The sequence below is a fragment of the Thamnophis elegans genome, chromosome 4, assembly GCF_009769535.1.
Source record: "Thamnophis elegans isolate rThaEle1 chromosome 4, rThaEle1.pri, whole genome shotgun sequence".
In the NCBI taxonomy this organism is placed as follows: domain Eukaryota; kingdom Metazoa; phylum Chordata; class Lepidosauria; order Squamata; family Colubridae; genus Thamnophis; species Thamnophis elegans.
The window spans coordinates 94,309,036-94,332,257 of NC_045544.1; the positions used below are offsets into that span (position 1 = coordinate 94,309,036).

Genomic DNA, 23,222 nt, shown 5'->3' on the forward strand with positions numbered 1-23,222 from the left:
GGAATTGATCTTAAATGGGATGTGGCAGAGATGGTTTGCTGCCGGTTCAGCCTACTTGATGGAATTCAAGCCTGGGAATTCAGAACCAGCAGTGACCCAGGCCCGACACTTCCCCCCCCCAAAACTGGTTCCTTCACTGCCGCTGCTGTTGCCACCTTGTTGGATTTTAGTGACTGTGCATGCAATTTCCATTGAACAGTGCATGCAGGCTCAGTGTGCATCTGGCGCATGTACGGGTTGCGAACTGGTAGTAAAACCAGCAGCAACCCACCCCTGGAGTGTGGCCTCTTTTTTGTTTTGAAGGCTTGCAACTTCCCTCATGGAGGCCTTACAGGGGGAGCAAATGGTTTGATTTAATGGAGTAGCCCAAGTAGACTACAGTTAGGATTAATTGACAACTAAATAGGCAGTTACTAAACAAGGACTACTCAGGCCTGACTTGGAGGCCTGAGTAGTGCCTAGGGACTACTCTGTAGGATCATACATAAAAATATGCTAGGGAGAAAGGAAGTTTTTTAACTGTCCTATTTCATTCATAGGGTTTAATGACAAATCAAACTTGAGCACACTTCAGTAAAATAAGGGGCTAAAAATTGATGTTCAAGTAGTCCTTGTTTAGTGACCACTTAGCAACTGTTTGCAGTTGCAACAGTGATTAAAAGTAGCTTTGCAACCAATCCAAGATTTACAACCTTTGGAGATAGATAAAACAAAGTAAAATTGTAAGTAGAATCACTTTTTACTTAGCAACTACTTTACTTAACAACTGAGTTGTCAATCCCAATTGTGTTAACTCATGAGGACTATCAATAACTTAAAGCTATAAAGCAGTTGTTTTCCCAATATATAATGGATTCAGCTGCTTATGCCATCACTAGGTATGAATGAAACAAATCCTTTCCTGATTCTTAGGCGAACCATTGCCAGCCATCGGAAATCAGAGGTAGCCAAATTGGCCTCTTATTTTCAAGCCCAAGTTTATTATGTCACAGCCATATAACATACAAATCTATTACTCTGACATGTTTTTTTCTGGAATCATAGTCCAGAGATGTCAAACTCACATTGTCGCAGTGGTGTCATTTGACGTATCAGGACTTTTCTTCCCTTCGCTAAACAGGGTGTGGGCCTAACCAGTGCGTGGCACATCCGGCCCATGACCCTGGAGTTTGACATAGTCCATTCTAGGGTGGACTTCTTCCTCCTCCTCCCCCTCCTCCTCTCCCTCCTCCTCCTCTTCCTCTTCCTCCTCCTCCTCCTTCCCTTCCCCTCTCCACCTTCTTCTCTTCTTCCTGCCTTAAACAGGAAGCATCCCTAGCTGTTGTCTTTACTACCACATTTGTGTTCCTTCTCTTTTATTTGCACAGTTTAAATGAAAGCCTCAGATAGAAAGTGTCCTCTGAGTTCTTAGTCATGCCCTAAGTGGATGGATAGGAAATGGGCAAGGTTATGCTTATTCAACTTGCTGGTATAGAATAGCATATTAAGCTTAGAAGGTATGACAAGCTGCATTTAGTAATTCAAAAGTAGTTTGCCAACAAGGCATGTGGAATAAGATTTTGAAACTTCGGGCCCATATGCATGTGAACACACATAGACACATATACGGAAACAGAGGGACAACATTTGGAACCCATGAATTAGTTGCAAATGTCCTTGGATTCTGATTTACAGGTGTTATAATAGGTGTAGGTAATATAACTTTTTATTTTATTTTTTTCGTGTTGATTCTTAATGTACTGGTATAACATTCTTAGTTCTTCAGAGTGAAGGAGGCTTTCACAGCAGCAATAATCATTAACAATAAACATAATGAGGAGAGAAAATGTTTGTTATTCACCTGATTGCTGTTCCAACTTAACCATACATAACAAAAACACAGCTAATGAGCCATTGTTTGCTATGATACCTGAAGCTTTGTTTTTATTTTTTGTTTTTCCTGTTTCTATCAGGCTATAGGGCAACTAGTTGAGAAAAAAATCCTATAAAACTAAAGATTGAATGATAACTTCAAACCAGAATAAAGCCAGATAATTACATAAGCCCTGTTGGATCACATCAAAAGTTCATCTAAAAATTAAGACGTTTAGAGACAAAAATATCTATTTTAAACATTTTGCATCCAAACCTGAAGTATAAAGTTCCTATCTATTATTCTCCATTAATTGGTTTCCAATCAGTTTCACTTGTTTATCATAAATTATTCAGAAATCTATGTTTAAAAGCTGTAATATTAGAAAGTGCTACATAAAGCTATAATTCTAAACATTTCCTTGACGATATTAAAGCTTCATTTTTGTATTTTTAAGTTTTTAAAGACTCACTTTTTATATTGCAGATGCTGTTCTCTTAATTAACAGATCATTCTCCCTGGCTAGATACTGTGAGAATTTAAAAAAAAAAAAAAGAGCAGGCTAGGATTATGCAAGGCAGGGAGCTTTTCAGGAAGAAAAAAATGCTCACTATGAACTTCCTCCATTCCTCTAGATACAGAGATTGTTTGTTCAGACAATTCAATTGTTATATCTAGCCTGGTACTGAAGTTTATTGGCACTTTTGTGTGTATTTATCTCTTTGATTATTGCCATGTCTTTAATACCACAACATAGTCTTATATAAAACAGAGAGAGAGAGACCTACCAAGAGTCAACATTTAATGACCACAGTCTTGACTGATAATTTTTTCCTGCAAATGACTATAGACCTTTTTATGTATTTAGAACTTTATATTATATCAATAATACATTGTTACTTATTGATATTAAGCAGTAAGCAACCTATTGACATTTATTTGCAACTATAGTGCAGGGAAAGCAATCTATACTTGAAAATCAGATATTGGGTGTTTGAACACTAAATAGTACTTTGCAGTGTGATTGTTTCATATGTTGGCTTTCAGAAATTCAGTACTATATAACAATTTAATAAATAAATCAAGTCACATTCATGACTTAATTATTATAAACATATGTTAGAATATGTGGCTGGCAGTTGGGGTATGGCTAGAAACATCATACTCACCCAAAGAAGTGGTTTTTAAGAATTGTTTTGAGTCTGTAGCGCATTATTTTGCAGCCATGTATTAATTTCTATCCATTTGTAAGGACTTCAAGGTACCATGAACACATTTATTTATTTAATATGTCTTAATTTGGCAGGGGCTGCAACAAAAAGCTTTGTTTTAGTCTTTCTGTCCTCATATGAAAGAATTTTAATGTAGACTTAGAAGCTGTGGGACAACCTGAAGTGGACTTTCCTTGTGGAAAGAAAGATTCACTAATAAGAGTCTCCTAGGTTGTTCGCTAATGCCCACTGTCACAATGGCAGTCATAATGAAATGATAATCAAAATACCTCACTTATGGGAAAGAAAGTTTTTAAGAGGAGATTGGACAACCATTTGTCTGAAATAGTACAGGATTTCCTTCCTGAGCAGGGGGTTGGACTAGATGATCTCCAAGGTCCCTTCCAATTCTGTATTGTGTTCTGTTCTATTTACATTTCTGTGGAAAAGAAAGGCTCTTATTTTTCATCTTTGACTCATAACTTCCATAGTAGGCTTAAGTAAGAATCTCTTTGTGATATAACACAAAGACTGGATTATACATATTACTTTTAACTAAATCTGGTTCAATTAAATGGGTTAGAAAATGATTGAAAAATAAGGGAAAAAACCTCCAAATTTCCCTACTTTTATAATAATTTTTTTAAGAGTGTGGAAATTAAAAAATGGTTTTAAAAGCACACACATACACATACACACACATAGACAAAAGCAATGAAAAACATTAGTGGGAAATTAAAACTGAATTCGAGTGAGAGTTGAAGTAAAAATTAAGAGTGGCTTTGTCTGCTGTACAACAATCCTGTTTGTTGTGGATATCTTTGTGTTATATTGAGGTTATGTTACTAACAAACATAGCATGTAAAAGACAGATTTTCTACTGTAATATTTATTCATGTACATCTGCCTCATTGACTGTGGCCTGTTGAATACCAAAAGCCATGTATAATTCACACGTTATGTATTACTTCACAAAGCAATAGTGCAATATCAAACATGATTAAAAGCAAAAATAAAGCCTCCCCCAAATTCTGTACAAAAAGAGAACAAAATTGCAGGTGTGATATGAAAGTAAGTTTGGTGGAAATCCAGTTTCTTTCAAGTATTACCTTCTCAGAACAAATGTAGAGAGATAGAATGAAAATTGCAATATTAATTCAAAAATAAAATAGATTATAAAGAAATTCCCATAAGAGCTTGGCTGTAACAGAGGTGGGTTGCTCCTGGTTTGGCCTGGATCGGACAAACTGGCAATGGCAGTGGTGGGAGGCTCTGCCCACTGCCCAAACGCTTCTGCGCATGCACAGAAGCGTTGCGCATCCACAAAAGCAAACTAGTAGTTAAAAAAATGCAAACCCACCACTGGGCTATAAGCAATAGGTACATTTTATTTATTTTTTTTAAATGTCTCTGCTTTATGATATTACTTTTTGGAAACTATACAATAAATATGAAGGGCATATTTATGAAGTCATATTTAGAATTCCTAAGGAAGATTTTGATTGAAATGTATTGGAGATTATATAAAATATTTATTTTATAAAGAACTGCATATTTTTCCCCATCTCATTTTGCTAAACATTCAAATACTCACAGTAGGTTTATTACAATAGCAACATTCAAGAAGTTATCTTTTGACCATAAAAAGCACTGAAAGAAAAGTAATAATATTTCTTGAAATATATTCAGGGACAGAAAGATTCTTATGTTAAAGAATTTACATTATATTATTTTGGGAAAAAAATATGCACCATAACTCTGTAAGTAGTGATAATTCATATTAAAATTATGAATCCAATTACAGGCCTAAGAAAGGATCTGCTCTCACAGAGACTAGAAGATATTGAACTTGCTGTGTATGCCCACATATCAGAATAAGCAACCTGTTGATCTCCAGTTGATTGGACTCCAAGTTCAATAGTCCATGTCCATTTCTCACTGAAAATCCCCTAAAGAATGCCAAAATACTACTCCTGTAAATTATGGCAGAAGTTTCAATCATGTTAGCCTGCTTATAATTTTATACATCTCTTTAAGCATCCCAAACTTATATCCATGTATGCCTAAAGAAACGTATTTCTCCTTCTCTCTCCATTACATTCAAACTAGGATTGGCTAGCATTCTCCTCACACAGGTTTCTAAGTCTTGAACAACTAACTGTTACTTGCATTCATCACTTTGCATGACTTTAGTGAAAGGATGTCCAGCATCCCACCATTAATTCTGATTAACGTTTAAAGGCATTCAAAATTTATGTGTGTTTTTTGAGGAGCAGAAGTATGGATTGATAATGTATGAAAGCTGAGCAAATGCAGAAACAAATGTAGCTCATTCAACCTGTTAAGTGAACATTGTTAAGAACAAGCTGAACATTTTATTCACTGTTGTTTTTAATGATGTAAAATCATTAAATTACAAAATGGGGCACAAATATATGAAATAATATATTTTCCAACTTTCTGACATTTCTCTCTCCGACGAAGGTTTTTTTTTTAAAAAAAAAATCAGTTGAATGTACTCTCTCTGGTTTGGTAGATCTTTTGAGCTGCTGTGTTCAGCATGTTCCTTCTGATCTGAGCCCATTATATATCAATTCAGGAACACTGCTGAGATTCTGAACTTTATCAAGTGGACAGAGCTCAATCCATGAATTCTTCTACAGTCTTCATGTGTTCTTAAGAAAATGCTTGAAGACAGCTACAGTCACATGTATTATTAGATGCATCGTTCTTAATATTTTTTCAGTTTTAATCAATGTTATGCACACAATTAGCACAGTACTGTATAAATCCAATGGTTATTTCAGTAGACTTTCCTTCAATGGGCCAATAAAAATTTGCCTAGAACAACTTTTGAATGACTCAATGCTTGTTTCATTTCAGTGCGGAAGCAGTTAGAAATCTTCTCACGGTAAGTGTCAACTCTATTGTGAACATATTCACTATAGCGCCAGCATGATCTTCCGTTAGATATAAGTCTGCTGATCATACCTTTTGATGTTAGTAAGAATGGACATAATGATATCACATTAGAGAAACACTTAATATAAAATAGCTTTTGTTCTTAAAAATAGCTTTTGTCTCCAAATTATTGCCTTCTCAGTATATAATTCTACTTTATACTCTTAACTATTCTACCTTTATCTACAACATTTGATCTCACTCCTTGCAAAGGATTCTTTAAGGAATCCTTTGAAGTATTACTTAATCTTGCTGTAATTATTCTTGAACTACCCACTTGGGGGGGGGATATTGCTATCATTTCAGTAGGAAATGAGATTCATCTCCATTTGATATTATGAAGTTTGCAGTAGTTTCCTCATCCATAGATCAGAATTTTATAATCTACAGCCCTAAACTAACTATTCTGGAAATAAATCCTACTAATTTCAGTGAAGCTTGTATTTCTGAAAAGAAATCTATATAGAATTGCATATCAAGACCCTAACTCTCAGTTTCATTAGTCTTCAGCAGTACAGACAGTGAAAGAAAATATTGTATCGCATTAACATTACTTCAAATTCATTGGTATTTGTTAAATAATGCCTTTGAAAACACACTGTGTGTGGTTCTGTGAGTGCATATCCAGATGCCCATATTTGTGTGAGTGTCTCTCAAGAACTAGAAATATCCAGAATTATTTAATAACCAGAGCTGCAAAGATTATACTCACTTATGCATACAAAAAGTTCCAATATTTTTCTTCCTCAAAAAGGAGCATTCAAGTTGGAAATGTCATTCAATATGGAGAGAAAAATTCAGAATTAAGGTGAAAAGATAACCTTTTCTTTCATTTTTTCCAAGAGTGCCCATCTGCATAGCCCTGCTTCACTGAGAAACTTTAGAGTATGTACTGTAAGTGTGCAACTTACTGTTACTGTACTTTCAATCTATCTACCATAAACTTTCCCCTAATTAAGTGAACATACAGTACTTCTAGTGACATTGATTAAAATTGTAGCACTTCCTTTCTTAAATGCTTGCCATTTTCTATATATGGCTCATTCATTTAGTTATTTCACCATGAAAAATACTTGAGGATCTTTTTTATCCTGGTAGTAGACTGTGTCTTTAGTCTGAAAGATTCAAATATTTAGTCTGGTAAGAAAACAATCAGATAATTTCATTTATTTTTATCCTCAATGCTTGTACTGCTTCAAACATCAGTCTTTTAAAAGGGATATGTGGGGGGGAAAACACATTCTTTTTAAGGTTTTAAAACCATGTCTGTAATTTTGTGGCAGCATTGGGTTTTATGAACCTAGTTGTTTTGCAATCAGGCAATATTTGCAGTGCCAAAAATGATGGCAAAACACACATGTACACAAAGCTGTAATAAAATACCAAGAAACTAGATAATAAACTGTGTCAGAGTGAACCTAACAAATTATGCATTAAATCTCAAGTGAAATTTGGCACATACAATAATGGAGGAAGGAGACCATTTATATATTAACTGAATAAGTCCTCCAAGGTGTCTCACATTTTGCAGTTGCAATTTATGAAAAAAAGAAATTAACAAGAGAGTAATGAAGAATGCCTCTTTTGAGTCATGTTCAATTCTAGATGATTTCAGGGAAGTGTTCATGCAGTTTTCTTGGCAACAATTCAGAAGGGATTTGCCACTGCCGTCTTCCTGGATATTTTCAGACTTCCTGATGTAGCCTGGAGCCCAAAGATTCCTTTGTATTTTTCAGGTCAAATTTTAAACAGTTCCAAGTTTGCCTAGTTCTGAACCCAAGCAAGGATTTCGCCTATTCTCTTTATAATCTTATTCTGCAAATATTTTAAGAATGTTATCTTTTTTCTGTGCAGAAGATAGCTCTGATAGTTAAAAATAAGTCTGAAATAATAAAGCAAAGAGGGAAATATGCTTTTCTCAATGCCCTCCATGCAGATATCCCTAAATCCTTAAATGATTCTTCAAGCTTTTTTCCTTAATCACTCTATGCTATTATTCATATTATTTACTATTTCCCTAACCCATGAAAGTAAACAAGAAAGGGGCAGAAGAAATTATGGATTCACTTACATAGTTATTATATTTCTGGATTTTCTATGCAGTGCCTGCCCTAAGATTCCTGGGAAAAGCTACTTTATTCATGATATATTTTTGTATAGTAAGTAATAAATACTTAAGAGTTTTTGGATCATTGTATAGAAAACATAGTGTTCTTCCATGTCATAAAGATTCACAATATAAAGCATTGTGGGGTTGAAAAAAAATATTAAAAAAGTTTACAAGCTTATTAGGTTTATCATTCACTGAACCCCTCATCCTCTTCCTTGTTATTCACCTTTGTCCTGCAATTTCTACACTGAGACCAATAAATAACAAGAAATAAGCTCAACACTTCACTGGCTTATGTCCTTTGGCCCTTGATTCAGTGTCAACACTGGAATAAATTGACTAATATATTAAACTAGTATTTTATGAATAAAAAGTCAGGTAAATGCTTTACATTTGATTCTTGATTCTAAATAGATTGCAGTACCTCTTCTATTTTTGTTTATTTATTTTTGATGCTATCAATTCGTTGTTGACTACTGGCAACTGCCTGGACTAGTCTCTGTAGTTTTTAGGGCAAGTTTTTTTAGAAGTTGTTTGCCATTGCCTGCTTCCTAGGGCTGAGAAAATGTGACCAGTGTAAGATCGTCCAGTTGACTTTGTGTCTAATTTGGGACAAGAACTCACTGTTTCCTAGGTTCTAGCTTAGTGCCTTAACTACTACACCAAACTGGCCATATCTCTTTTACAGCTCTCTGGAGTTCAGAATTGAATTTGAATGCAGATTGTCCTGTAGAGCCTACTAGTATAAAAATTAATTGTGCAGGGGCCGTCCACAGGTTGTATATGTGGGTTTGTGTATCAAATAGTTATGATGGTGATCATGGCCACATATAGAGAGTAAAGAGGATTACCTTGACAGAGAAAGGGAAGATCCATAATAAAAACAACCAAAATGAAACATAACTTGAATCTAAAGGATGGAGGGTGATTACAAAAACATCTCAAATAGAAACCCCTCCTCCCAAATTCATATCAATATAAGACAAAGCAAGGAGAGGAAGCATCATCAGGCTTTCAAGATTATGTTACTATAACCAATTTAAATAAAAAATTATTTTTAGTCATCTCTGAAACCTATTTCTTGGTGTAGTCTTCTTAAGGCTGACATCATGTAATCAAAGTGCCACCTCTTTTGTACAGGTCTCAAATAATATGGGCATCATTTTGACCACACAGTCATGGCCACCATCATGATTTGTTTTTAACCTCCTTCCTGAAGCTCCCCCTGATTTTATAAGAATTTAAAAGTCACATTTCATCATTCCAGAATACAAAATGTATCCATTGTTCCTTGTTGTGAAGACTTTAAATAATACTCTTCTTTCTTCCTTATGCATTATTACAGCATAACTAATGGACATGGCAGTTGTGGGAGACAGCGATACATGTTTATGTATTAAGAAGCCTATGGAGGAAGTAGTGACATATAGAAAATAAGTAGTTTTTAGTTTAAAGCTTTATACAGAGTACTTTAATTCACAGGAGAGATCTCTGTTTAGCTGCAGCTTCAGCTAGAGTGGAATTGAGGAGTTTATTTCATTACAACAGTCTAGCAACCAGGGAACCAATGGTGAAAGGATAGAGTCCTATAGAGGAATAGGACATTTTTAAATTTCAGAAGTTGTAGAGACTATAAGAAGTTCAGAGGCTCAAATGATACATGATCAAAAATGAAGGATAAGATAAAGACTTAAGGAACAAAATTAGCTATTTTGTGCAAAGCTGGGTCAAACTTTTGGAGTAGACTTTTCTTTCAGCATTTGAAAAAGATTAAAATACAATACAAACACATTTATGCTAAAAAACAACAACAACCCACACATTCATCCCTGTCCCCTGCTTTAAAAAATGGTCACATTTAATTAATTAATTTACATACTGCTAGAACTATTTCCAAAGAAAGAACAGTCAGTTTTTAAATTGTTATATTTTAAGATAGACAGCAATTTTCCAATATTCTACTAGATTTGTTGAAGATCGTCAAAGAGAGAAAAGTATTCCCTGATAATAATGAAGTGGGTGTTCACCTATTTATATCAGCTTATTGTGATACTTAAAATGATGCTTGGCCATGGAGCTAGTCTCCTGTGTGTTTGCTTGCTCTTGAATATCATAAATTGCAAACTATTCAGGTTGTCAACTCTAATAATATCACAATGGAACAAATAATGCCCGCAAGGAATTTGCTTTTGTATTCCAATTCCTTCCATGTTAAAATGATGTTTACACCACTCTGCAAGAATGAAACAGTATCAAGAATTTATGGGACAGCATGAAATGTGTGCTTAGCAACATCTCTTAGATTGTCCCAGATTTCAAGCTGCTTTACAGATTTACAGGTAGAATAACGGTCCCTGGAGTTCAGAACATCATTCAGTGTTAAACAGAAGATTCTAGCAGCAAACTAATGAACTGTTTACATCTTAAAATTTCACAGGATCTAAAGCTGGGCAAGGCCATCAATCAATCTGGGTTTGCCATCTCCAAATAGGTTTGACAAAAATTCCCTGGTGAGCCACTGTCAAACATAATATATAATACTGAGCTAAATGGACCAGAAGATGGTTCAGATTCCTACATCATGTTTTCTAGTCTAGGGTGCATAAGGAGCATTGTGTCTGTTTTGAGGCCTCAGTCCAGAGCTGCAGAAACAGGTTGATCAAATTGAGTCACTTTGGGGGTAGTCCAATCCATTTTGATGCTTGGATTTACATCTTATTTTGCTTATTTGGAGAAATGTCTCACCATTACTATTATCCTGATTATTGACTTCTCTCTCCTTCCATCTTAGTGCCTGATTATATGCATGGATCTGTAGTTAATAGTATCCAGAGGTGGGTTGCCAATCTTTTTGCTACTGGTTCAGGTGCGCTCCTGTGCACGTTCCCATTCACATGCAATGTTTTGTGCATTTACAGTAGCGTCTGGGCAGAGCCTCCTGCCGCCGCTACTACCAGTTCGGGTCGATCCAGGCCAAACCGGCCGCAACCCACCTCTGATAGTATCTGAAAAAGAAAGGATAAGCATGATAACTGTGATAGGAAAAGAACAGCCAAAATGGACATTGCAATTCACACCAGGCTAACTCTCTAGCATTTCAAGCCAAAAAGGAAAAATATGGCAGCTGGCAAAATCGTGTTTTGCTATCTTTTGTTAAGAATTTGTATTGAAATGTATGAATCTCTTTGTAAATGGGATAAACTGTAAAACCTATTTCATTCTTCAGTACAAGGTGTTTCAGATTTTAAATGTGACAAGGTGTGAGAAAAGCAAAGCTGATAATTATTCTCACTTGTTTTTGGCTCATTTATTTGTGGGTCTTATGTGTTGTTCTAATCCAAAAGGATTCTGAGGGATTACACTGATCTCTTGCAGTAAGAAAGTTAATAATACCAATAAACTAGCATAACAATGTAGTTACAATTGCTCTTACAAATCCTTGGAGATCTGAGGAACAATCAAGCACCAAGAAAAAAGCCCATGATCAGGGCACATTACTCATAGCAGCATTACTCCTATTGTTCCTTTAAAAATCCAGATTTAAATATATTTCCTAAAATTTAGCAAGATGGACACTAATCTGATTTCAGAAAGTAGATTTTTCCAAAGGGCGTGGGAGGAACTTTTAACAACAATCCTATAGTTCCTTAAAGAATAAGAATAATTCCCATTAAGACCCAAAATGGATCATACTGATTAGTAAACATCCATAGGAGTGTACTATTGATTTCTAATAACTAGCAATATGATATTATGTCATATAAATTGATTACACTTTCTATATATTTTTCTTGCAAAATGAATATATATGTTGTTGTAAAAATTGTTTGTTGCTCTAGTTTCTGCATAGCAATATGCAGAAATAGCAATAGATATTATTAGTTTTACAGCCCTTTCTAAGTGGGTTACAGAGTCAGTATATTGTCCCCAATAATTTGGGTTCTCATCTTACCAACCTAAGAAGGATGGAAGGCTAAGAATTCCATGGCACTTATAATATAATGAGGACCCAAATTGTTGGGAATAATATGCTGACTCTGTAAACCACTTAAGAGGGCTGTAAAGCACTGTGAAGCTGTATTTAAGTCCTCTGCTCTACACACTTCAGGAATTCTCAAAACAACAAGATGGGGCAACATGTAATCCCCCCCCCCTATTCAAAAATGGCTTCTCATAAGAGCACCAAATAATATGTTTTATTCTTAACAGTATTGAATTAATGGCCACTGTAAATTTAAAAAAAAGGATAAAGAAACAGGAAATTGAACTTCCAAGACTGGGGACCTGTGCTGTCCCCAATTATTGCCTTTTTGATAAAAATATATTTCAAAGAGAAAATGAGCTAGGCTCTTTATCTTTCTTCTTCCTTGTCATCCAAAACTATAACAATACTTTGTCAAGCTGTCTAATCACAAAGTGCATGTTCAATATAAATAGGGAATCCTACCATCCTATAGATAATCATCTTCTGTTAATGAAAATCAAATTTAAAGAGCTCAAAAATATGTGTGTGCAGGCCAGGGATGTCTACACTGTTTGGTCAAGAAAGTCACAATAGTACCCCAACAGTGTGATTTAAATTGTGCGACATGTACAAAAATGGGCAAAATTTTAATTGTACCACCATGATGCTTGGAAGTATACTCACCCACACATTTCATAGGCTTGATAGATCACACTTACATTGAACTAAATCACCATTTAGAGTAGATTAAAAGCACATTAGTGTCTAGGAACACAGCATTTTCTGGATAATTTCTATAATACTTTTATGGTGGCTTAGTTCCTATCTGGCTTCCAAGCTGCCTTATTAAATATCAAACTGAATAAGGATACAACAACTGTTGTATCAAGAAAATAGGCTAGCTGCAGGAGGGGAAAGAAAATTCTCTTTTAGTTCTTTTAACATCATACATACATACATACATACATACATACATACATACATAGACTGAACATTGCAGGAGTGGAGAAGAATGGATGGCATAGCTTGGCACATTTTTGTTAATGTAAAAAACATCGTATATATGCATTAGCATTCAATTTTTATCTGGCTCATTTATGTTCAAATATTACTGAAAATACTTTCTCTGTAGATTTATGAATGCTTGTGACAGAATTACTGGTGACAGTATCAAGCTTGTAAGTATAGACAGAATAGTATGTGGATTAGATGGAACAATAGACAATTTAAGTACTAGATCCAATCTGATCAATTTAAGATCAATTTACAAACTATTCAGAGCAGGGTATCTGCAGGATGTGATTAAAAATAATAATGATGGAGATCATGTCAGTACAATTAAAATCTGTTTTTGTGTATCGATGGATAAAAAATGTATAGAATTTAGATGATACCATTATATGTGTCATCTTGATTTCTTTGACCATTTCCTGCAAACACACCTGTCTCACAGAATACCCATCAGTGTTTCTTCCTCAAAAACTAGCAAGATTACTAGAGAGATGCTGCAGGGTTGGAACGTCAGATTAATATTCCTCCATTTTTTTAAAAATAATAATAATTTAAATGAGCAGATAGTCAATGCTGATCAAATAGACAGATGGTATAAACTAGGTGAAGTACCTAATACTCTAGACCAATGTGGCCAACCTTAGCATCTTTCAAATATGTGTATTTCAACTCCAGAATTCCCCAGCCAGCTCCTAGAAAAGAAGCAAAAAGAAATAATAGAGCATAGAACATGGAGAAAATGCAAGATCTACTGGCTCTCCCACAAGACCATATTCCAATGTATGTAAGGAGAGCTGAGTACTGCCTGAATTGGAGGTGTGGGTTCAGGCACTATGCAGGCAGCTGTTTCTGCATAAAATAAACGTGTGGTCTCTCCTGCAGCCAAATCTTGCCAGAGTTTAGGATGAGGAATATTCTCACTGCGGCACCTGACAGGGAATAGGAACCTGGCAAAAACCTGCTCCCGATCACTTTATCAATGAGATTGTGAATGAGGGATGAATATCTATTTGTACAGTGAGGCTCGATCAGGAAAACACGGAAAGTTGGAAAAGCTAAATTTAGTGAATGCTGAGAAGGATAGAGGCTGCATCATGTGGAGTTGAACTTAAAAATGATGAGGCAGGTATCTTCATGTTGTAGTTAGTAAGATATATTGAGGGTAGAAGTGTAAGCAGCCCACTAAAAGCTTTATTTATCAAAGTTTTATTTAGCACCTTCAATAAATGAAACCATAAATCAGGATATATATATAGAAAGTATTAATGTCCCACTTCACTTAAATAGGAAGACGGACTATAACATGCACAATCTTATGCAGGCTGAACAGAGAATACTCCCATGGTATTTCTTCTTCACAATGATGGCACTGTTTGAACAACATACTTAACTCAAATCGTATCTCTTCACTGGTGAGGTTGGCAGAGTATAATTGCATTAATTGGATAAAGAGCTGCCATCTGGGAGATGCATAATCCCTGCTCATATCCTATCTGGGCACCAGGAGGATACCAGCAAGTCTCAGTTGTATCTCTAGCTTCTTCTTTGATGGCTAGATGAACAGCAGTCTGGTGGACTGACCTTACAGTAACTGGAAAGTATGTTCTCTGCTGCCAGCCCTTGCCACTGAATTCTGTAGTGAAATAATATTGTTGGTTTTTTATTTTAGCATCTCTGTATTTCCATGTAGTTCTGTTTTGCCATAGGATTGTCTGAGCTAGACTTGTACACTGCCTCACAGTTGGACTTTATTTTTCATATGACAAAGATGCTTTTTGCTAATTTAAATTATTTATGTTTCCAATTATTGTTGTTTTTCTTTTTTCTTTCTTTTTTTTAATTGTTAGCCACCCAGAGTCATGTATGTGAGATTGGTGGTCACATCCATTTATTAAATAAAATAATAGTTAACTTGGAAAGAGTAGTTTAGAATAAGACGGTCCCAGTTAAAGTTAATACTCATCCTCTCCATGGTCTGGGTTTTGGTTTACTTAACATACATACTAGTCCAGAATTTGACACAATACTTATTGTACCAATCCAACCAGGCGTGCATATAATGGCAGAATTTGTATTTTCTGAACAAGAATACATTTTGATTTTGCCTGAAGAGTGAAAATAGCCAGTGTGTTTGTTTAACAAACTATGGCTAAAACAATCAATGGTATAGATGGATGATGAATTCATTCGTAGGGAAATCTTCTAAATTTTATGTCAAATTTTAAACTGAGTTCAAACTGTAATTTATGTGGTGGACTACTTGAAATTGGGCATAAGTAATGGATATTTTCTCAAATTTTGAGATATTAATATGATGCAATTTAACAATTAGATATCCAATTTTAGGTTTTTTTAATGTATTCTTATATCCAATATAGGTGTGGGTTAGGCATTGATTTGAGACTGTATCATATTTACTGTTTTGCAAATACTGAGATATTTAAAATATGTCACATGATTTATAGAATGATTTCAACTTTTTTCTTCCAAAAGGATTCCCCCAAAAAGTTATTTTTCCTTACGTTGTTTGAGATTTTGATTTTAGTTAATTAGTTAACTTAATTAATTCAGTTAATTCTGACAACGGATGAAATTATGTCCATGGGAACTTTCAATCATTTGGGGACCTTCCATGCCAATTGAAAGTATGATGATGGTATGGAAGCATTATACTTTATTGCAACTCAAATATCATAACATTATTATAGCTAGTTTTCTTATAAATCTTATAATCCAAGAAAAGCCCTGCTGGACCTAACATAATCCCTGTCTAATTCAGTCTTTTGTTTCCATCGTTGGCCAACTAGACATAGAAGTTTATCTGAATAAAAGTAGCATCTTCCTGCTTGTTGTCTTCAGTAATAAATTCAGTAGCACGACACGTGCAATACTTATAACACATACTAATCCTAACTACTACCCATAGTAGCTTATGCTTATCAGTGCTTATCCTGATACCATGAATTGAACCAAACTTCGGTAAATGAACATGTCTTTCTGGGAATAAACCCTCTGAATCCAATTGGGCTTTGTGCTGCATAGAAACATACAGGACTTCACTATCAGTCAATTTCCTTTATAATATGTTTCCTCTGACCCTTACATCAATTATTAACATTCCTCTACGGACATAAGGATGATGTGATTGTTCTTAAATAAATGACTTATCTCTCCATTGTCTATTTTCTTTTTCCCTACAGAAAAACGTCGTAAGCAGTTTACGCGATCACAGTTGAAAAGAGCTTGTAGAATGCCGTGCACTTAATTCTGAGGAAGGCAAAGTCCCTTATGACTCACAAAGAGACTCAAGAGAATTTGAGCAGTCATTCACAGATGAAGACACAACAGTGAAACTTCTTTTGTGGTTATTTTTAAAAGCTCCGCCATCCAACCCCCTTCCCCCATAATGAAACATTTTTTGGAAGCTGGGCAGAAGTCTGTTGTTTTCCGTGTTCCTACATCACCAGGGACAATTGAGGGGCTTATTTTACTAAGGAAGAAAACTCAGATTGGAGTCTTGCCCTAAATGCAAAAAACAATTTTGCGATAAAGCAAACAAGGATATTGAATGATTTACCTAAATGTCTCTTCAGTGCGCTAATAATTGTAGCCTCTTTTCATTGATGAAGAAGCAGAAAATGCCTTTTTTCAGGCAGATTCAGAAAATCTACTGGTTACTGATGAACTTTCTTCTGCCATAGTGTTAATACATTTCATGTATTCAGAGAAATGCTGCCTTTTAAAGGTCTGAATATATTGCACTAGCCCATCCTAACTTTGGAGCTATGTCTGTTGAAGCACAATTGCCAAATTGCATTGCCTAATCTTTATTTTAAGGTGCTGTCCTTGAGACATAGCAGTTTCATCAATGCAGAGAATCTAATCTATTTCTGAAGAGGAGTGGGGGAAGGAGCAAATTTCTGAAGAGGAGTGGGGAAGGAGCAAAGCTTTCCAAAATCAGCATATATGGTCTGAATTATACATCCAAACATCATCAGTAAAGATCTCTAAAAGTTACTTTTCTGTTATAACCTGAACAGGAGCAATGCTTCACCGTGTTTTTATGGATAGCAACTGCTAGGGCTGAGAGTTATTTCTTTAATGGAAACTTTAACTCCCTGTCTATCATTATTTATAGAAACAGATGCATAATTTAGTGGTCCTCTCCAGTAGCTCAGATAAACAAGGTTCCCCCTTGATAGTTGGTGGGAAGTGGCTTTGAAAAATAAATTGTAATTGCCTAGGTTGGAGAAAGATTTACATCTCTAGACGTAAAGCAAAGCAGAGCCTGCCCCCGCTCCCCTCCATCTAAGATTTTTTTCCACATGTAGCCTCCAGAACTCCTTTCTGTAATTCCCCAGATCCATCTTTCATTTAGACTGCAGCTAAACACCAAGAACAATGTTATCTACCTTGAGTGGAGCCCTCTAAAGCAGTTGTGACAGCTTACAGTTCACCATGGCAGATAGGTTTAAAAAAAATAATAATACTTGCACTGCTTTGGTTTCCATAACTGTCCTTCAACTCATTTTTTCTGATAGGAGATATACTGGACTATACGCAATATGAGGCAATTTTAGATTCTGGTCGTGGATACAGCATGGGATGACTTCTTCAGACTGTGCACAATAAAAACATATATTTTGGTCCCAAATGTTCACGTGGAGGTCCCCAAACATTTCTCTTTGTTGGAGGGCAAACTTGCATATGTGGATGGATGATTGAGTTGCCTTAAGCATCTCATAATCCAGCTCTGCATTGAGATTTAGTGGTAATCCAGCTTTGATAAACAAACTTTGCAAAAAAAAATCCTTTTCATGAAGAACAAAAAATTGCAATTCAGAAATATCAGGAAGGTCATAGGTTGCTCGCCATGCTTCTGTTTTGTTTTGTTGGTTAACAATATTAGCGAGTAACTTGACTGGGACTTGCTTCCTATTCCTGGCTCATAAGTATTCATCTAGAAATCTCCCCCTTCCTCACCTTTTCCAAAAGCTAATTAGCAAAGGGCAGAAATTTGACATTTTTAATAAGTTATGCCATAAGGAAAACCCCCGAATGGGAAAAGCTCAATTTAATTATTGATGTAAGGCTTACACCTTAGCAGTATGTTCTGCTCTCTTTTCCAGATGACATGTGCTAAATGGGATTTTATATCCCTATTCCCTTATCAAAATAAAACAAATGCATTGAAGCAAATCATGATGCTCAGTGTGACAAACTTTATAACGGTGGTGATGGTTTGGCATTTATATTACTCCTTCGGCAAATTGAAAAAATATTTCAATTGTTCTGTGAATGATCCCTAAACAGTTTACGTAATACATACCTATTTATCTAGCCATATATGCCAAAAAGGGAGTTAATGTTAGAGTAGCCTGTGTCATAAATTTCACTGAATTCAGTGGTAAATGCACAGAACCAGCAAAGATTTCAATCTAGAAATTCCAAGTTCAGAACTTGATTGTCCATAAATTAATTCAGTAAATATAATCAAATAAGATCCCATCACGCCCTATAGCAGCAATGGCAAATCTTTTTGCCATCGCGTGCCAAAAGCGTGGGGGAGCCAGGGGGAGGGTCATGTGCTGGCATGCCACACCCATAATGCCATGTGTGCGACCCCATGCATGTGTGATGTGTGACCCCCCCTTCCCATTTTTGACACGCAATGGACATTTTTGCCCTCCCCCAGGCTCCAGAGGCTTACTAGGAGCCTTGGGAGGGCAAAAACAGCCTCCCCCCCAGAGGCCTTCGGAGGCTTTCCTGAAGCCCTATGGGGAACCTGGAAGTTTGGGACTTCCAGTTGCCCTTAGGGCTGTTTTTTGCCCTCCGGAGGCTTCAGGGAAAAGAGGAAAACAAGAGAGAGAAAGAGAGAAGGGAGATGGGGGGATGTATTTATGTATGTATTTGGAAACAAATCAAATCAAATCAAAAGTAAATGCAAGCAAGAAATACAGAATTTGGCTCAAATCGCTAAAGTCAATCCTGCTGCTTAGAAAGCAAGTTCTTTGGAACAAGAATCATATGGTTTTCAGCACCAGCCATTTTCACTTGGCATGGGGTTGCTGTGGCCACTTGTGACTGTCTCATCCTCAGCTCGGATGTTTACTCCTTACTCTGCCTTATCCCAGGAGAACTCATGCTGGGTGGGTGGGTGGAGATCCACTGCTTGCCATTGTTAATATTCTCCCGCCGTCAGGGAGATGAGATCAAGTTAAGCTGTCTGAAATCCCCTCTGCACCTTCCATTCAAATAAGTACACCTGGCAGCTTTCGCCCTATTTACACCCGCACCCTGAGTTTTCCACTCCCAAGAGACACAGGGGCGGGCAGGCATCCCATTGCATGGGATACCTTGTTTTGCATGCCCAGCTGGTCAACTCCCCTGGTGCTGCCAGCTTCTTTAGTGTGCAGTAGCTGATCGCTGTGTGTGTGTTTGTCTCTCTGTGTGTGTCCTGCCAAAGAAACTGCTGCTGCAACCTATATTACTACTACTACTGAGGCTGCTGGACTGCCCGTGAAAGGATGAAGGACAACTGCAGGCAGTCTGGCAGCAATGTTCCCTCTAATTTTTTTCAGTGTGTGCGGAAAAATATAGTGTTTGAGTGGCATATTTTCATGCCTGACTTCACCCGCTGGAGGACAGAGTTCAGTGCAGAGAGAGGAGGGAGGAAGGGGAAATATTTTAAGTCATATTGTAAGACATTAAAAAACACTATCCGGCAGTTGGAAACTTCTGCACAAAGTTTTCTTATTACGTGCACGGCCACGCAGCCACACAGCTTAGGGGGAACATTGTCCAGCAGCCGCAGTAGTAGTAGTAATACAGGTAGCAGCAGCAGCAGTCTCTTTAGCAGGACACACTACACACACACACGACCATCAGCCACCGCACACTAAAGAAGGCTCTGCCTGGCTGCCTCTTTCCTATGGCTCCCTTCCCACCAGTGATTCTGCTCAGCAATTGCCCCCTCTCCACCTGCCTGCCCCTGGTCTCTTGAGAGCGGAAACTCGGGAGCGGGTGTAAATAGGGTGAAAGCTGCCAGGGTATTATTTGAATAGAAGGGAGCAGAGGGATTTCGGAAAGCTGGGGCATCAGGATGCTCTCCCTGCATTGAGGAGCTTAACTTGATCTCACCTCCCTGATGGCGGGAGAACATTAACAATGGCAAGCAGTGGATCTCCCCCCCCCCTCCCCAGCATGAAGTTCTTCTGGGATAAGGCAGAGTAAGGTGTAAACATCCGAGCTGAGAATGAGACAGTCACAATGGCCACAGCAACCTCATGCCAAGTCAAAATGGCTGTGCTGAGAACCGTATGATTCTTGTTCCAAAGAACTTGCTTTCCAGGCAGCAGGATTGGCTCTAGCGATCTGAGCCAAATTCCGTGCTCCTAAAGGAGCTTTTGCGTGCACTCTCTTCTGCCACCTACAAATTCCACCGGTCACCTCTTCTTCCTCCCGGCCCTTCCAGTCCAGCCTGCAAAGCCCCCCTCCACCTTCCACTCCATGCTGGAAGCTTGACAGCCCCCTAAACGCTGCAGAGTTCCACTTCATGGCATATTGCAAAGCTCAACCTTTCTCTCTCCCCCCCCAATGCCACCGCTCACCACACTCTGCACGGCAATCAAGGAAAAATTCAGTTTTCCTCTTCCTGGTTAGGGGGGGGGGTGAACCTTCCATTCAGGTGGTTCGCTGTGGAAAGCTTCTGCGTGAGCAGGAGCCAAGCAGTTATATCTGACTGACCTCACAGATGTAAACTAAACCTCCAGCTGCCCTGCTCACATCTTCAGCCTCATTTCCCAAATCTCCTCATTGGTGAAATGTTTTCTCCCTCTCTTCCATTAAGCCCTACAGAGGCTCAATCCAATAATGCTGTTACCGATAACTCGGTTCTATGGAGTGTAACTATCTCCCTGAAGCCTCTGGAGGGAGAAAAAATGTCCTCAATGTGCAAACCGGAAGTCAGTTCCCAAACTTCCGGTTTGTGCTTCGCCCTCCGTAGCTTCAGGGAAGCCTCCGCAGAGTGAAAATGAAGGCTAAAATCAGCTGGCCAGCACACGCATGCACACTGGAGCTATAAGGGCAATGCCTCGGGTGCCCTAAGAAATGGCTCCGTGTGCCACCTCTGGCACGTGTGCCATAGGTTCACCATCACGGCCCTATAATATGTGGATCAAAATTCTCTCTTAGTTTGCCACCTTGGTGAAGGATTACTGAAATGTCCAAGTTCTTTTAGTACTGTAAGAGAATAACATCACCACCATCATATTTGGAATAAAGCTGATTAGGCTTCATAAAGCCTCCTGTATCTGGGCTATAATATTTATGTAGTGGACTACCTGCATGGGAGTCTGGAACATGGTTCAATGTCACATGGAACATTCTGTCATTATTTAAATGTATTATTTAAATTATGCAAATTACACACTTCATGTAACCTGTGTGGTGGTGGCATCATGATGTATATGATGACTTTTGTCTCCATTCCAATGTCCATGTTTACCTGGGAATATCCTAAGGAACCACCTTGACTTCTGTTGAAAAATGGGAAGATCTAAATGACGCCAAGAGAAATATCATTGCATCTAGGTCCACTTAGTAGTGTAGACGTGTAGAAATGAGTTTTCAATCTGAAAATTTCAAATATAAACAATCTGGGGGCATTACAAATATCAGCAAAGGCTTGTCCTACAATTTCCCCTTCCATTGCAACTGAAAGCAATGGTAGAAATGAGCAGATAGAGTTGCAATCTCCATTAAACATTAGACACCTCTGCACACATTTCCTTATAAAATCTGCCAGATAGTTCATCTTGTTTTTTCCACTATGGCTGTTACGAAGGTTATTTTGCAGGTAATCTCTTACGTTCAGAGATAATGTATTAATGTCATCAAGCATATGTAATTACTGATTGTGTGATATATTAATTTGAATCAGTGGCCCTCTGGAGACAGCAGGCCCATTGTGAAAGAAGTCAAAAGCACCTGAAATATAGGTATATTGTTGGTTCCTTTCTTTTCTTTTCAATCCATTATAATGGTAATCCATGCCCTTTAAAAAAAATCAGCTGTTACAAGAAAAATAATCCTTCAGTTATAACAAGGTTGAAAAATGTATAACTCTGCAATATTGCAGACAAGGACCAATATTAATCATCAACAGGAACAAAATGACTTTAAATGAATTGCTTGTCTTGGAGTGCACCACTTTTTCTGAATAAGCAGATCCCATTATGCTCTCAAATGTAAGCACTGAATGCCAACAAAACATTTATTTGCAGTCTCTATTCATAATACCTTTTTTTTTGCAACAATACATCTTCCTATAAATTGCAGTTTTGGCTGCAATTAATTTCACAACACATTCCTAGATCACTTGTGGTAATATATTATTTTAAAATTTGAATAAAACAAAGGTTTTGCCATTATGCCAATGTCTATTATTCTTTCAATAGATCCCCACCCGCTGGGTTAAAATGATTCCATATTTCTTCCCATAATACTATTCATATAATATATATTCCATAAACATGTTCCAATCTATAAAGTGTTCTGTATCATTGCTATTTAGATTTTTTCTGGCTTAACAAATCAATTGTGCAGCAAATACTTTAAAAAGATAAAGATGTTTATTTCTCAACCATTAAAATGATTATTTGGAGGAATTCACTGTTTTTATGAGTGAAAAAGTGAATGTATTTTTTATTGGGATTATAAAGTGCTGGGTGTGTTAAACATTTTAAGGAAGACTTCTATGTAATGTCTACTGAACATGTTAGATATACATTTCAAAAACCTGCTACAACGATTATTGCAACAAAAGGCTGACCTGCTGAAACAAACTGTATCTTCATCAATTGTATTTCAGTTGATTTACTTGAATGGAATATGGTGGAATTTACTTCTGAGTAAACATGCATAACATTGCAGTATTAGAGCAAACTTTGCTGCCTTTCTATCTTCCAGATATGTAAAACAAAAGAAGAATTTAGAGCACAGTTTTTGAAGGTATCAGCTTGGGGACAGCTATTTCGAGTCAACCATTAAGAGCTATCTAGACTAGGAGATGAAACAAAAGAAAACAGGGACATGTCAACAGAGATTTATCCT

The 23,222-nt window shown here is 36.9% G+C and overlaps 1 protein-coding gene across 1 annotated transcript in view; it reads left to right on the top strand.

Annotated features, from left to right (window-relative positions):
* Nucleotides 1–16,460, top strand: part of MTA3 (metastasis associated 1 family member 3) — a 139,369-nt gene extending 122,909 nt beyond the window's left edge. The window contains 3 exon segments of the mRNA XM_032215812.1: nt 14,142–14,154; nt 16,324–16,369; nt 16,372–16,460. Of these exon segments, the coding sequence (XP_032071703.1) occupies nt 14,142–14,154; nt 16,324–16,369; nt 16,372–16,460 (148 nt within the window).
* Nucleotides 16,461–23,222: the final 6,762 nt, after the last annotated feature.